The sequence below is a fragment of the Mesocricetus auratus genome, unplaced genomic scaffold (genome assembly GCF_017639785.1).
Source record: "Mesocricetus auratus isolate SY011 unplaced genomic scaffold, BCM_Maur_2.0 Super-Scaffold_100004, whole genome shotgun sequence".
NCBI classification, from domain to species: domain Eukaryota; kingdom Metazoa; phylum Chordata; class Mammalia; order Rodentia; family Cricetidae; genus Mesocricetus; species Mesocricetus auratus.
This window is the reverse complement of record NW_024429189.1, coordinates 5,795,057-5,810,290: the sequence shown is the minus strand read 5'-3', so window position 1 is coordinate 5,810,290 and position 15,234 is coordinate 5,795,057. Positions and strand designations below refer to the sequence as shown.

General features: G+C 57.3%; 1 protein-coding gene across 3 annotated transcripts; it reads left to right on the top strand.

The window, feature by feature from the left end:
• The first annotated feature begins 2,628 nt into the window (after positions 1-2,628).
• On the top strand, positions 2,629-14,852 carry Egfl7 (EGF like domain multiple 7). Of its 3 annotated transcripts, XM_005083756.4 has the most exons (10): positions 5,564-5,751; positions 7,257-7,347; positions 10,987-11,105; positions 11,295-11,411; positions 12,383-12,498; positions 12,680-12,775; positions 12,943-13,107; positions 13,770-13,834; positions 14,300-14,462; positions 14,571-14,852. In XM_005083756.4, the coding sequence occupies exons 3-10, from the start codon at positions 11,026-11,028 to the stop codon at positions 14,594-14,596; spliced, it is 828 nt and encodes a 275-aa protein (XP_005083813.1). In that variant the 5' UTR covers positions 5,564-5,751; positions 7,257-7,347; positions 10,987-11,025; the 3' UTR covers positions 14,597-14,852. The 3 variants fall into 3 exon arrangements, with proteins under 3 accessions (XP_012978774.1, XP_012978773.1, XP_005083813.1); XM_013123320.3 differs by lacking the exon at positions 5,564-5,751 and adding an exon at positions 2,629-2,844 and having other exon boundaries at positions 14,300-14,852; XM_013123319.3 differs by having other exon boundaries at positions 5,563-5,751; positions 14,300-14,852.
• Positions 14,853-15,234: the final 382 nt, after the last annotated feature.

Genomic DNA, 15,234 nt, shown 5'->3' with positions numbered 1-15,234 from the left:
CATCTGCTGAGCCCAGCCTGGCCCCTCACGGGCTCTCTTCCTGGCCGGCCAGGGCTATGAATCGGTGTTACAGGGACCCCAGGGCTCTCGGTTGGTGGGGCCCACCCACAACAGCCCTGTCACACCATGGCAGCCAGAGGCAACATCCTTGAGGAATTAGGAAAGTGGGATTGAGAGGTGACACACGCTGCTTGTGGCCACGCGGCTACAGTGACAGACCCAGGGGCTGGGCTGCGAGCAGCATCTCCGGGATGCTGTCTGATGTCTGCCAGCAAAGAGCTAGGGGAAAGATGGAGTGAGAGGGGGTAGTTAACGCCTCGGAACCCAGAAACCTCAGCTCCTTCTCCCACCCAAGCCTCGGCTTATCATCCGTAGTCTTTGCGCCCCTGCCCCCATCACGGAGCTTTGAGTTTTTCCCTCAGGAAAAGAACTCAAGCTAAATTTATGCCAGGGCCCCCTCAGGCTCACAGAAGGAGAGGTCAGGCTTCCTGCAGCCCCAGGCCCTGACGCAGTTCCCCTTCCCCTCACAGAGGTGCTTCCATTGTTCTCAGGGGCCCGATTCCCCATCACCCTACACACACACTTCCTGTTTCCTGGCCCAGAGGAAACAGAGATTTCTGGCGGGCCGCAGATGCCTGCGCACCCCCCTCCCTCAGCTTTTAAAGGATATTAAAAATAACAAGAGTAGACAGCTTGAAGCTGAGCAGTGTGGGTGCTTGAGGCAACAGGGATCTTAGGGCCGACACCCAGCCTCTGAATTTGGGACCGTGGGTCCCTTCCATAGTACTGGGGCTGAAGATCTGGATCCTGATACTCTCTACACCTGGCATGTGGGGAAACCTCCATGGAAGCCCACAACAGCCTCACTAGAAGGACACTGACTCATCGTCTCCCAGAGATCCCTGCCTCCCCTCACCACCGTGGCCAAATGGCTGCCGCCAGGGAGAGAGATACCCTCCACCCCCCACTCCACCTTGGCACAGTCTTGGGAAGCTTCAGTCCTGGCAGTCTAGACCCTATAGTGACAGACTTTGTGACCTTGAACAGACATTCCCTTGGGGCTTTGGGGTGGGGTAGTAAGACAGCTCCTCCCCTGCAGGCATGGCCAGCACCACAGGGCCTGACTGTTCCTCTAGCTTCCCTTCCCCTGCTTCTGAGTGCCCACGCTGACTCTCTATCATGGAGAGCAGAAGGGGACAGGATGGTTCTAAATGGGGGTCCAATGGCCACTTCCATTGATGTGACCTGAGTTCTCGGGGACATCCCTTTTCACCCTGGAGTTTGAGTATTTTTTCCCCTGCTGCTAAGGGCTGTGTTGCCCATTCATGAAGCTCAGCAAATTTGATTAGAGAAGCCTAGAACCCAGAACAAGCTAACATACTCGGACACATCACCTGCCTCTTCACCGTCCAGTCCACAATACCTCTCTCCTTCCTTGGGGCCCTTACGGTACTTCTGCCACCGGGTTGCAGACTCTGGCTGCTCCTCCTGAGTCCCCAGCACTGAGTTAGGAGCCAGGGAATCTCCTTGGGAAATGCTCTTCCCTTAGGGTGGGATTCTGAGGCTCAAGTCCTGACACTGAGGGAGCAATAGCATGCCCTGCCACTGTAGACTTCACCAGAACAGCTAAAACGACAGCAGTACAGGCTGCCTGCTGAAGGCATGGAGGTGACCCGCTACTCCCACAGCATAGGGAAACCTGTCCCACAGCCACTGGCTTCCTGCCTTTCCTGGAATCAGTGACCCCTCAGAGATAGCCTAGGTACAGAGAGATGCACAGGTGTTCAGGTCTGGGAGAAGCCGGGGCTCTGAAAGGGGCCCCGTGGAATGCAGCAGTGCAGGTGGGGAGACACAGTAGCCACAAGTGACCACAACACCAGTGAATCTCACGACATACCACGAGTTTATAGCGGTCAGGACAGTGGGCAGGGGGAGGATGACGATTCCTGGCGCACTTTAGGGGCAAAGCTTATGGGGAACTATCGGAGGCTGAAGGAGGAAAAGTAGTGGACATCTCCCAGCCATGGGACGGACACTTTGAGGGCCAAATAGGGAGGCCCTGGACATTGAGCGGAGGGCGTAACCAAGGTCGCCATGGGTATACGGTGGTCTCCAGGTTGAGAGCAGTGAGGAGGCAGGACCAAGCGTCCCCCAGCAACTCCACTGCTTATGCCTGGGCTCTTCGTGCAGGGCCTCTGTTTGCCATCTCCTGGTTCATTTCTGGGAGCTTCCCAGCCTCAGCTGACCGGGGAATTCTCAAGAAAGAGTGTCTCCCTCCGGGAGCTGGGCACAGGAGACATCTCCAACCCAGGAAGCCTGGTGGCGGGATAGGGCGGGGAGGGGAAGGGGATGGAGGCTGAGGTCATGCTGCAGACCCCACTTCTGTTCACTGAAGCCCTCTCTTCCCTCCGTCTAACTCAGTGGTGGACCTACCTATGGGTCCGCAGTGCCCTGCCCAGTCATGTCCTTCTCAGCCCTCAGTAAGGACTGCTCATTCGGCCAGGCGTGTCCTCTGATGGGAAGTTGGGCCCAGGCTTGGCCGACAGAGCTGTCCTGTCCCTAGGCCAGCCACCAAGCTGGGAGATAAACAGGAAGCCCCATCTTTCTGCTGTGCAGTGTGCTGCTCTTTCCTTCCTGAGGTGCAGCTGGCTCACACGCCTGGGCCTGCTGCCCCCCGGTCTCGTACTGTCCAAGGTGCCCAGGCAGGCCTCTGTCGGGACCTAGGTCTTCCCTCTCCTGGGGCTTCAGAGGCCAGACGCTCAGCGGTGAGGGGTCCAAGGAAAGTCCTGGGAGACCAGGGAGGCTCTCTGTTCAGTCCCTGCACCCTACCTGGCCTGTGGGAAGGTAAGGCAACCATGTTCCTTTAACCATCAACCTCAGAGCATTGGCAGGTAGGCTAGAAGGTAGCTGAGATACACTGGGAAACTGAGGCACAGTGTGGGGAGCAGTTTCCTGACTTCAGTAGTTCCTGCCTTCAGTGACACTTTAACCAGGGCGGGGCTCCTGACCCAGGGCTTCAGGCCCGCATATGGGCCATGCCCATCTGATCTCCAGTCTTCAGGAACTGTGGGAGACGGGAGGGGGGTATGTGGGGTGCCCTAGTGTCAATGGGCGATGACAGACCTAAGGAGGAGGTGCCCCTGGCTCCTTCCAAAGTGCAGTGACTGTAAGCAAGTTCTACCAGCGAGAAGACCGGCCTGAGGCTCTTCAGAGGAAGGGAGGGGAGTCCAGGAGCATCTCCGTAGACCACAGCTCCCTCAGCAGCTCCCGGGACCTGTTAGCCAGCTCCTCCTCCCCCTGGGAGTCCCTCCTTCTTCTGTCCCTGACACGCCCAGTGTCAAGGTGAGACTCCAGCCTGCCTTCTGTATCTGTGCCTGGGGTTGAGGGATGTCTGTGAGTCAGATCCCATGGTGGCATTCGGATGACACTGTGGGACAAAGCTGGCACGTTGAGGCTCTGAACCAAGGATCTCTTTTCTTGGGTTTGTCCCAGCCTCGGCCAGGCTGGGGTAGGGGAAGACGGAGTAGTCAGGAGAGGAATGCAGACACATGGCCAACGGACCAGCAAGGCTACCCCACACTGGCCTGCGGCCCTTCACAGGTCTCCATAGGCAGACCCGGGGGCCTCTGGTTTGGAGTCTTCCCCCTCCACACCTGGAAGTCTGGCAGTTTCCCTATGCACCAAGCACCAGTGGGGGGTGGGGGTGGATCGCAACTCTGCCACCCGCAGCACGGCTGGCACAGCCGGGTCTGATGACTGCTTGAGTTCCCTGAGGGAAGGAGGGCGCTGCTCCTGAGCTAGCCTGTTTCAGCTCTGCTCCATCTCACTGCTCACCTGGCCGAGTCCCTTCCCTCTCTGAGCCTCAGTTTCCCTTTTAGTAGACAAAAGGATCTGAATTGAGCCAGTCCAATGCTTGCTGGTGAATGAGGGAAAGGCAGATGGCTCAGTACTTGAGCTGGGACACAGAGGGGCAGTCCCAGGTGACGTGACAGAAGGGTGTCTCTAGGACCTGCTGGTGAGATACTCTAGCCCTTATGGACAGTATGAGCCCTTGGGTGGAAGCAGGGGCCGAGCAGAGCCAGGCAATGGAGGGCTGAGGGTGTGGCCAGTGTGCGTGTGTCTGAAGGAGGAGGTAGGAATGGGGCCTCCACCCATCAGGTCTGCATTTAGGGCAAGAGCACCTCCTAAAATCTCTCTCTAGACCCTCAGGCCAACAACATTTGAATGCCACGAGCCCCTTTAACCATCATGACTCTGTTGACCAACACCTTGGGACAAATGGGGAAACTGAGCTCTGGGAAGAGAAGTGGACTCTCCTAATTGCCCGGAGCCCTGTTTCCTGCCTGCAGGCTGAGGCCTCCAGCAGTCTCCTCCCCTGGCTGTGTTTTGGGGGTGGGGTGCTGCTGATGAGAAGCAAGCAACAGCAGGGTGGGGGGGCAGCACCTCCAGTTCAGCACTCCACCAGGAAGCTCCCAGGCTGCCCCACCCCCGTCCTAGCCCAAGTAGTCCAGCTGGGCGGGGCGGGAGAGAGATCGGGCACAGAAAGGAGATGTCCCAGGCTGAGCCGAGGCAAGGCTGGTTACCATAAGGACAGCCAGGGTGGAAAGGTTTAGTTCTGGGTGCCCAGTTACCGAGGTCCGGGCACGTTCTTGGCAGCTGCGCAGTCCTGGGCTGCACCCTTGCCATCTGCTTCCACAGGGTCTGTGAGCCTGGCCTGAGTCTCCCACCGTCGAGCGTCACACCGGCAGCTGGGACCCTAGGGAATTATGGAGCCCCACTCCCGCCACTTGAAAGGCCTTTCCCTCTCACAGCCTGCTGGGGCTGAGGGAGGGGAGGAGAGGCTGAGAGCACCCTTTGCTCCCCCAGGGACAGTCATCCCAGGACACCCTGTGTCAACTGAACCTGGAGGGTTTCAACTCCATCTGCACACCTCTGGAGTCGGGGGGCTCACTGCCAGTCTGGGCAGCTCTCCTGGAAGGAACAGCCTGGGCTCTAAGACAGTCTGAGCTGAGTTTGAGCCAGTGTTTGTCTCGTCCTGGGCCTTGGGACCCACAGAATGAGCTATTCTCAGACCATCTGTCCTGTCTTGTCCGCCATCCATCCAACTGAACACCAGCAGAGCTCTTCCCTGGTCAGAGCTACAGTGATGCAGGCTCCCCCTCTACACGGTATTACACACATTTAGGGAGGATCCAAGCTCCTGTGTCCCAAAGAACTGGTCCTTCTGTCATCCACATGGATGTAGCCCTGTGGTCCTCTGTGGAATGGGAAGGACCTGGTCACACCTCCTGTTTCATACTGTCACCAGCCAGGTTGTCCCTGAACACAGGCTGGGTCTCAGGCTGCTTCAGGGCTAGACCCTGGAGTCCCAGGGGAGCAACAACCCCCTCCTCCACAGTTTGGTCAGCCCCCCCTCCCTTAATGCCCCCCTCAGCCCCTTGGCCTCCTGTTTGTTCGCTGACGGATCCCTGTTATCAGCAGAGAACACACACAGGAAGTCCGGCGGGAAGGGCCCATCCCAATCCCGATTTACACGGGATGGAGCATAAAAAGCCACCCTTCCTCGCCCGGGAGGAGCCTCTGTGTACCAGCAGGCTGCTGTGCAGGCTGCGAGGAAGGCTGGAGCTGACAGGACAGGCGGGCAGACCTCAAGAGGGGTCTTGGGCAGCAGACTCTACCTTGAAGGGCAGGGTGCTTGATTGGCTCATGGAGGCAGCAGAGACGGCCATGGCCAGGCCTGGGCGGCATCAGGTACGCAGAATGGCCCTGCAGGGTAGAAAATGGGTGGAGTGGGCCTTGAGTGACCCAGGACCCAAATGAAATGGTTGCAACAGCCATTAGCTGTTGAGCTGTGAGGTACGATGTCCCTACTGTTAGCCATTCTAATCCAGCAGAGGACACCTTAGGCCTGATGGCTCAGCACTTGTTCTGGAACCAACCCTGAAAGGAGAAGCTGAGAATAGCTTAGCCCCCAGCCCATCTACCTCCTGACCCCACTCCTGCTTTCTTTGGAGGATCCGCTGGGTAGGCGTCAGAGCTCCATCCAGCAGTTCCCTCTGGGCAAGGCTTATGTTCTCTACGTTGCTGAGACAGGAGTGGGGGCTCCTAAGCTTGCCATTAGCAGTCAACGAGCATTCCAGGGAACGGGAGTGCTGGCCAGGAAATCAGCCCCTAAAGTGGGAGCTCTAAAGCCATGTTTGCAACCAGGATGAGTCATGCACATTGAGGGGCACAGAACAAGGGGCTAGGACGAGCCCATCTCTTTGGGGCTTTAGGCGTAGGGACAGCTTCGAGATGTGCACTTGGGGTCACCTGGGTGATCCTATTGGCCCATCTTGGCTCCTGGTGAAGCCTCTTGGGTTCCTTCTCCCTAGTACCTGAGCCCTGTTCTCAGCCCCCCCAAACCCACATGGGGCCTCCTGGACCCTCCCTCCACTCAGTGGCATCCCTTTTTCAGACTAGCGAATTAGTTATGTCTCAGCCTAGGTGAAGGCAGAGAAGACCAGTAAAAGCTATCCAAGTTGCCCTCAGGCCAACAGACAGTGGGAAGAACACCGCTGGCCAAAGGTGCGAATGCCCACAGCTCCAGGAACCCAAATGGGGTGAGGGGAAGGGCTGTGTAGGGTACTCTCCCCCTCCGAGCATCAGATGTACCTCTTTACTGCTGAGACTGACTGATAAATGCCTTGCGTAGGCTTAGGGGGCCAGGAGACCCAGAAGCCCCATTGACAACAATAGGTACAGACCCATTTGCCAGGAGGATTTCTAGTTCAGGGCGGTAGCCACCGAATAGAGAGGCCTTGTTCAGGAACTCCTCCCTTCAGCTCATGTACACCAACCGAGGTGGGCCAGGCCGGAGCTCTGAGTGGCTAGGCCATTCTTCTTAGTGTATAGGCTCTGCGCACTGCACTCGGCTTCATGGGGGGGCAGTGCTTCTGCTCATCAGGGTTTCCATCTATCTTTAGGCAGCTCAGGGATGGAGGCAGAGGTCACATTTGACAGAGGGCGGGGAGTTGGGCAGGTTAAGCCTATCCCAAGGTAGGGCATGCTGTAGTTTCTGTGGTCAGTGGCTCCTTCTGGGAGCAGATACAGGCCAGATCAACCTGGGACATGATGGGTAAACAGAGCGGGGTCTGTAGGTCTCGAGCAGGTTGAAATACCATAGCTATATGGAAGCCTACACTCCAAACTTCTTCCCAGCCTGTGGACATGACAGTAAACTAGGTCCCAACTCATACCCCATCTCTGACCCACAGCCTCCGGCAGCAGCAAGACTCTGGCTGTTCCAGCTGCTCGTGAGAATAGCTGCCACCAGTACCCAGGGCATGACTAGAGGCCAGACCACAGGTGAGTCCCCAGCAAGCCTTCTGGACAGCAGTCAGGAGTCTCGCCTTGCAGGGAGCATTCACGGGAACATGTGTTAACCAAGACATGACTAGGGTTGGAGAAACTGACAAGGTTTACACACCTTAAGAGCTGGGACAACCACAGAGGCAACAGAGTTGCAGAATGAATTCAGAAATGGAGACTGGGAGAGAGGAAGGATGATAAACCCAGAAGCCTGGGGGTGGGGGCGTAGGGGGCTGTCAGCTCATAGGAGGAGCACAGGGTGGTCCTGACTGTCTCCAATAAGGCAGTGACACCAACCACAGTGGCCAAGGAGTGTCAGGAGAGATCCCCAGAAGGTCTCCCCGTGTAAAGGCCTATGACTGCCAAGGAGGTTTGTAGTCCCACCTAGATCTCTTCTGGGCTCTGCCCAGGGATCTCGGTCTAGTATTGGGGCTGGGTGGGTCACGATGCCCACCCTTTACATGGCTGCAGGACCATGGTAAGCTGTAGTCTTTTTTTTTTTTTTTTTTTGGTTTTTCGAGACAGGGTTTCTCTGTGGCTTTGGAGACTGTCCTGGAACTCACTTTGTAGATCAGGCTGGTCTCGAACTCACAGAGATCCGCCTGCCTCTGCCTCCCGAGTGCTGGGATTAAAGCTGTAGTCTTCTAATGCCAACCAGGAACAAGCATCAGCTCGAGAGTTGGCCAAGTCCTTGTGGGAACCACTCATAACCTCCTGACTACTAGAACCTGTTTAGTCCTTTGTTCCCAGGAGCTACGCAATCCGCTGCAGGGCTGGGTACAGACAGAATGCTTGAAGGGGGGGGGCTCGAGGGGCAGCACTCAGAGGTTAGTTGGATCGCATCTAGACCATCAGGGTCTGGCTTACTCGCTACAAAGCTCTTGGAAGCTTCCACCGCTGAGACTCAGTTTCTCCAACTGCGAAATGGGGATGCACGGAGCTGGGAGCCCATGGGGAGGGGGTAGGGTTCCTGCTCAGGCATCAGGTGGGGCGGGGCGGAGGGCGGGGCGGGGCGGGACCGGGTCCCCCACAGCTCGGCGGCGGCGGTGGCGGTGGCGCCTGCGCGCCCCGGACCGCGCGGTGAGTGCGGAGGGAGCCGGGGGGCCTGGGCGCCGGGAGTAGGGTTTTGGAGGCAGCCCAGGAGGGGCCGGGGTGATCGGGACTGTCGGGTGCCAAGCTTAGGGTTGGCCACTCAGGCAACGCCGAGCGATCTCTGGGACCCGAGAGGTGAGCGCGCGGGGGCTGCGGCTGGTCTGTGCACGGACCCCAAGCCCCAGCCCGGTCCTGCAGCTGCCAGGAAAAAAGAGCCCCAGCGGCTTCGAGAAATGGCGACCCCTGCTGGCGGCCGGGGCGCCTCTCCCCTACCCATCCTGGCCATGCGACCTCCACCATGGTCGCAGCACCCCCACAGCATAGCTCATCCGGGTAGTCCTGGGGGGTTGTGACACTCTGCCCCTACCGCCATGGAGCCTGGAAAGGGGCTAGGCCGTGGAGAGGACGCCCCCCCTCCGTCTGGTTACCAAGCCTCTCTGGTCTCTCCACCCCAATCCGTGGGTGCTGATCCAGACACTTGTCCCGCAGCAAAGGCACCCAGGGCCCTCTCCCTACGAAGTCCAGGCTCCTCTACCGAACCAGTCTACCCCACTGGGGGCTGTTGAGTGGTAGGTGGAGAGGGGAGATGGCCGCTAGGGACCATGGTGATACTTGAGGGTTCCTGATTACTTGTCAACCTGAAGGCCACAGCCACAGCCTGTGCCCGATGCATGGCCGGGGGCACCTAGTGGTTGAACACCAAGGAAATGAGTTGCTGGCCCAGCGTTGTGCTGTCCTCCTCTGGCCTTGGGCAAAACATGACTTTTCAAAAATTGCTTCCCCTGTTTTAAAACAGTTCCCTTTCTAGACAGCCTATTCCCAGGAAGGTGCTGTGGACTAACATTTGTGGGGGCAATGACATCTGGAGAGGAACCCTCCAGGCCCCCGGGGCTAGGCACACAGGGATTGTAAGCGTCTAACACCCTCGTGCTTGTGCCGTGTGCTGGCTTATATCTCTGGGCACTGTTCCTCAGGGCCACCTGATAATGACCACTCCGATGGTGCCCTCCCTTCAGGGTTAATTTTCCCAAGCCAGCTCAGATAGACTGCAGGACACACCCCTGCCCAGGTATTTCCCTTTGGTCTTCTTGCCCCAACGTTGTCAGTGACTCACCTCAAAGCTCTCTGTCCTCTTTCTGTCTGTCTGTCTGTCTGTCTGTCTGTCTGTCTGTCTGTCTGTCTGTCTTTCTTCTTCTCCTCCTCCTCCTTCTTCTTCTTTTCTTCTTCCTCCTCCTCCTCCTCTTCCTCCTCTTCTTCTTCTTTTCTCTGTGGCTTTGGAGGCTGTCCTGGAACTATTCTTGTAGACCAGGCTGGTCTGGAACTCACAGAGATCCACCTGCCTCTGCCTCTCAAGAGTTGGGATTAAAGGTGTGTGCCACGCCTCTGCCCTCTTTCAACAGATAGGGGGTACATAAAGGAGGCTGCCTATCACCTTCCTGCCTATGAGTGTGGTGCAGGACTGTGTGGACCACACAGTAGCCCTGAGTAGTAGGCAGGGGCTTGCTCACCCCATGAAGAGAGGCTAGGCCAGCAGCCAGAGCTCAGTAACCATTGAATGCCATCACTGTTCACTATTGGATCCACTATGGAGACAGAGGGGCCTCAGATATCCTAGTGGTGCCTAAGAAAACTGAATCTCACAGAAAGGGATTACCCTAGGATCCTGGCCCATTCCTTTGGGGTAGGAGGTCTGTAGGGCTGTGCAGGGTCTGGGGAGAGGGGAGCTGCCCCTTTAGGAAGCACCAGTAGGAACCTGCAGCCTCCCACACTCTTAACTCTATGCAGGACAATGGGAAAGCTGCCCCTCCCTTTGCACAGGTCTGACTCAGTCCTTTCCACATTGTCACAGACCGTTAAATTTGGGTTGGGGTGTTTCTTGATTCCTCAGCAGCCTTCCTGCTCTGTAACACACAGCCAGAAGAAGGCTGGAGATGGGCTCCAAAGACATATTGTGGGGAGGTTCCACTATACCCCAGGCGTGAGTAAGATAGGATCACAGCCCTGGCAGCTGGGAGGTGTTTACACACATACTCTAGTCCAAGAGTGGGATCCCCTGCAAGCTGTTGATCCCCTTGCTGGTCAGAACATGCATACCTGCGGGTAGCAGGCATCTACATTATGAAACCCATAGTGCCTTGGGGGCTTGCCGAGACTTTGACAAAGAATCCCAACTCCAAACGGACCACCCGGGATGGCTTCAGCTCCCTCCACTTCAGACAGTGGAAGATACGGGAAAGCCCTCAGTCCAGCTTGGGGTGGGGGAAGACCCAGGCCCCACCCAGAACCTCAGCTACCCTCTACCCTAGCAGGAATCAGGCTCCTCCCCCCCAGGAGTCCTGGTCAGCAGGCCTAACTCTGTGTTTTGGGAGGGGTCAGCTTGGCTGGCAGAGATGGGCCAGAGGCAGGAGAAAGCCAGCGTGGCCTTTGGATGCTATCGCCTGGGGTAGTGGTGGCCTCAGCACCCAACAAGTGGGTACAGACTCTGCTGGAAGCCTGGTCCAGGGGTTCCATAGGGGACTGACAGGACCCAACCTTTTTCCTTAGGCCACCCAAAGAAGGCTACCCCACTTAGATACGCAGACCATGTGGGGCTCCCGTGAGCTGCTTGTGGCATGGTGTCTAGTGTTGGCAGCAGGTGGCACTGAGCATGTCTACAGGCCCAGGTGAGCAAGGGCTTGGGCCTTGTCCAGAGCCCCTTAACCCTGCCGGGGGGGGGGGGGAACAATTCCCTGTGGGCTCCAGCTGAAGATCCTGCTCACAGCAACACTGGGAAGCCCCCATACCCTGTGCTTCTCCATACCTGGACTGGGAGAGTCGCGGCTCTGGACCCCCGCTGACCCCATCCCCTATAGCCGCAGAGTGTGTGCTGTGGAAGTTTCTGGAGGTCCCAACTTGGAGTCTTTTGTACAGCGTGTATACCAGCCTTTCCTAACCACCTGTGATGGTCACCGTGCCTGCAGCACTTACCGGTGAGTACTCACTGCTCATCTCACCCTTGCCAAGGTGAGCAATGCTTGGAGCCCAAAAGCCTGCCTCACCCTGAGCGGGAGAGCTGAGGCCAAAGCAGTGAGGTATTCTTGACAGCTTTGGAGGCTGGTACCCAAGGATGCTGTGTAATCATTCTCAGCATTGTCCTCTGAGAGGATGTCACCTCAAAGGGCATCCCCCATATGTATAGGGGCTTCTCATCACATCTGTACCCCTCTTTCAGAGTTTACTCCTTCCTTCCCAGCATTGCCAGCTAGGAGTCCTTATCCACAGGGACAATGCCCATGTGGACTATCCGATGTCCCATCAGGCTAATGGAACAGTGAGCAGCACAGGACACAGCCAAGAGGGCTTGTTCTGATGTGGGAAGTTCAGCCTCCTCCCTGCCTAGGAACACCTGAGGAAGGCCTAGGTGCATGAGCTTCCTCCCTGGCTCAAGAAGCCAGATTTCAGAGACTCCTGAACTTCCAAAGTTACATGAGTGCTGGAGTCAGAGAGCAGCCTTAGCACCAGGGGCCCAGAGCCCTGGAAAGGAAAGCAAGCCAGGCTCCGGCCAGCTCTGAAGTGGGCACTGCAGAAGGGGCCAGCCCCTGGCTACTCCCTGGGCTTGTGTGTCCTAATTAAGTGGCACACACATGGGGGCTGGAGAGATGGCTTAGAAGTTAAGAGCACTGCATGTTCTTCAAGAGGTCCTGAGTTCAATTTTCAGCAACCACATGGTGGCTCACAACCATCTATAATGAGGTCTGATGCCTTCTCCTGGGGTACAAGCATGTATACAGATTTTTAAAAAACTATGCATAATAAATAAATAATTTTTAAAAAAGTGGCACACACATGCTCGTATGCTGACCCTGTCTGTGCCAAGTGATCTGGGGCTTGGGAAGGGAACCTCTGAGATCCTGGGTCACCCCATGTTGGACCCCCCCCTCTGAACCACCCTTATTCATAGAACCATCTACCGGACTGCCTATCGCCGCAGCCCTGGGCCAACTCCCACCAGGCCTCACTATGCCTGCTGCCCTGGTTGGAAGAGGACCAACGGACTTCCCGGGGCTTGTGGAGCAGGTGAGGGCAGCGTGCACTGTGCCCAGTGTAAGAGACCCCACTTCCAACTGCCCAGCAGAGGCCCTGCTGCCTCCTGTCCCCCAAGCAATGCATCCTCGCTGCAGGGCAGCCCTTCCCTGGCTGCCATAGGGCTCTGGAGACCCTCCTGAGTTGGTGACAGACAGGCCTCTTCTACCCACAGCAATATGCCAGCCTCCATGTGGGAATGGAGGGAGCTGCGTCCGCCCAGGCCACTGCCGCTGCCCTGCGGGATGGCAAGGAGATACTTGCCAGATAGGTAAGCACCACTCTTCGTGAAAGAGGGGTTTTCTTGGTCCCTTGCATAGTCTAGGTTACTGCCGGCTGAAGTGAGTTTTCACTCATAGGTGGGTCTTAACAGGGGTCTGTGGCCAGGACCTTGCCTTCTGTAGACACAACTAGACTGACGCCTTCATTTTCCTACAGATGTGGACGAATGCAGTACCGGAGAGGCCAGCTGTTCCCAGCGCTGCGTCAATACTCTGGGCAGTTACTGGTGCGAGTGCTGGGAGGGGCAAAGCCTGTCTGTAGATGGGAGGCGCTGCCTGCCCAAGGAGGGACCCTCCCTGGTGGCCCCCAAGCCCACAGCAGGTAATCTTGCCTTTCCACCCTGCGGTGACTGACCTGGTTGCTGGGTTGTGAGCATCTGCTTCTGTGACTGAGCTGAGCATGGAGGTCACAGGGGGCAGCTAGCCCTGGGTGGGGTCCAGCACTGTGCTGTGAAGCCTGAGCCCAGGCATCCTGGGCTAGCGGGGGAGGCTCCTTGTCTGGGTGGAGGGGCCACTTTCCTCTGAAGGTTTCTGGGAGGTATTGTGGGGAGATGAGGAATACTTGGAGCCTCATCTCAGTCAACTGGGTAAAAACGAGCCCCACCCTGGGTCTGGCAGCCTGGAGACACCGTGTCTTTGCCGGTGACAGCACATTATTACTTTTGGTACGCGCTGTGACACTTCAAACTCGTACCGTGAGTAATAATGCGCTGTCAACAGCACAGCGCCGGGAGCGCATCGGACCTGGGTAAGGATCACCATCGGCATGCAAGACCCGAGCTCTCGGTAGCTGGGTGGGGCGGGGGCAGAGGCTGCTCTGAGTTATGTGCTTTGGTAGGGCCTGAGACTCACGGCAACTTGCAGAGCCTTTGCATCTCCAGGCTCTGCTCCCACAGCTGTGGCAGCAGACATAGGGCTGCCTAAGGCTAAGAGCTCATTGTGGGGCAGGGAACTCCCCTGATTAGCACTCGGATCTGCCCTCAGGAGTGGACAGCGTGACGAGGGAGGAGGTGCACAGGCTGCAGTCCCGGGTTGATGTGCTGGAGCAGGTGAGGCTTGGCTGGGGGCGGGTCTGGCCGGTGCCCACGAGCCCCATAGTGTCTGGTGCTGCGGTTCCAAGCCATGGGATGGTCGGGGGTTTTATGGGAAAGGGCTGTAGGGAATCTGGCTTTCTTACTATGCCAGGCAGCACTGTGTGGGATTCCCCAGCCTGGGAGGAACCGAGGTTCAGAGTCCACTTAGCCTGTTATATACACAAGGACTCTTCCAAGTGTCATCAAGCCACAGGCCCCATGGCTCTGCTGGCTTGTCTCTGGGGTCCCGGAACCCTTTAGCTAGGTTGTGGGTATGTTATACACCTGTGTCTATTTTGGGCTCCCTCTATTTGTAAGCAGGGGCCCCTGCTGCTGCGGCTTAGTAGAGGGCTTATCGCACCCCTGCTTGTCCTTCCTTACATCCCCATGCAATAGAGGTGAAGAGGGGTCTCACTTGGCTTTTTGCAACCTCCCTTACAGAAACTGCAGTTGGTGTTGGCTCCACTGCATAGCCTGGCCTCTCGGGCTACAGAGCATGGGCTACAAGACCCGGGCAGCCTGCTGGCCCACTCCTTCCAGCAGCTGGACCGCATTGATTCACTGAGTGAGCAGGTCTCCTTCTTGGAGGAGCAGCTAGGGTCCTGTGAGTGCCACCCACAAAGATCCCGGGGAACCCATGGGGTGGATGGAACTACACCCCTGGGGATGGGCAGATTTGCAAGTTTTCACCCTCTTTCCTCTCCTGCTGTAGGCTCTTGCAAAAAAGATCTGTTATAGCATCTCACCACCCAGGTTGGACTGAGCTGCCACCCCCACATCCCTGCCAGCCAGAATTCAGGTGCTATCTGGTGGTGCCTGTGAGCAGAAATCCCTGCTTGTCTGTCCCCTTTTCTCAGGTCCTAGGGTTTGGGCATGGGGAGAGGGGTCTTGTGACTCTCCCAACAGGGCTTTCCAGGAAAGGTACGAGAGCGCCCTGTCCAGAGGTGAGGCGGGGATTGTCCCCATCTTTGTCATAATAAAGCTGGGACTTGAACTGCTGTCGGTGGGTGAATTGGGACTGGGCGTGCACTGTACTCCTGCCCTGGAGGTTCCAGGTAAAGTGAAGCACCTGTGTGCAAACAGGAGCTGCAGCAGGCAGACTGAGACCCCAGGTTTCTCTTGGTGGCGCGCTAGCTCCACACACAGCCAGAGGCTGAAAGGCCGGTCTTCAGCCTGTCCTCGAGGTCATGCCACCAGGCCCATGCTCCGTCCACCCTTCAGTTCTGTGAACCCCACACATTCACTGAGAGCAGCCCTGCTGGCCAATCACAGCTCACCCTCTGCAGGCAATTCGGGGGAGCAGGGAACTTACACACTGCAGCCCCAGAGAAAGGACATGTGGGTGGGCAGATACCATCCTTGCCACCCTCGATCCC

Bases quoted from the DNA above. Each gene is read 5' to 3' on its own strand.
- Egfl7 (XM_013123320.3), top strand. From the start codon at position 11,026: ATGTGGGGCTCCCGTGAGCTGCTTGTGGCATGGTGTCTAGTGTTGGCA. The intron at 12,776-12,942 runs GTAAGCACCACT...ATTTTCCTACAG, and splicing joins AGGAGATACTTGCCAGATAG to ATGTGGACGAATGCAGTACC. The intron at 13,108-13,769 runs GTAATCTTGCCT...ATCTGCCCTCAG, and splicing joins GGCCCCCAAGCCCACAGCAG to GAGTGGACAGCGTGACGAGG.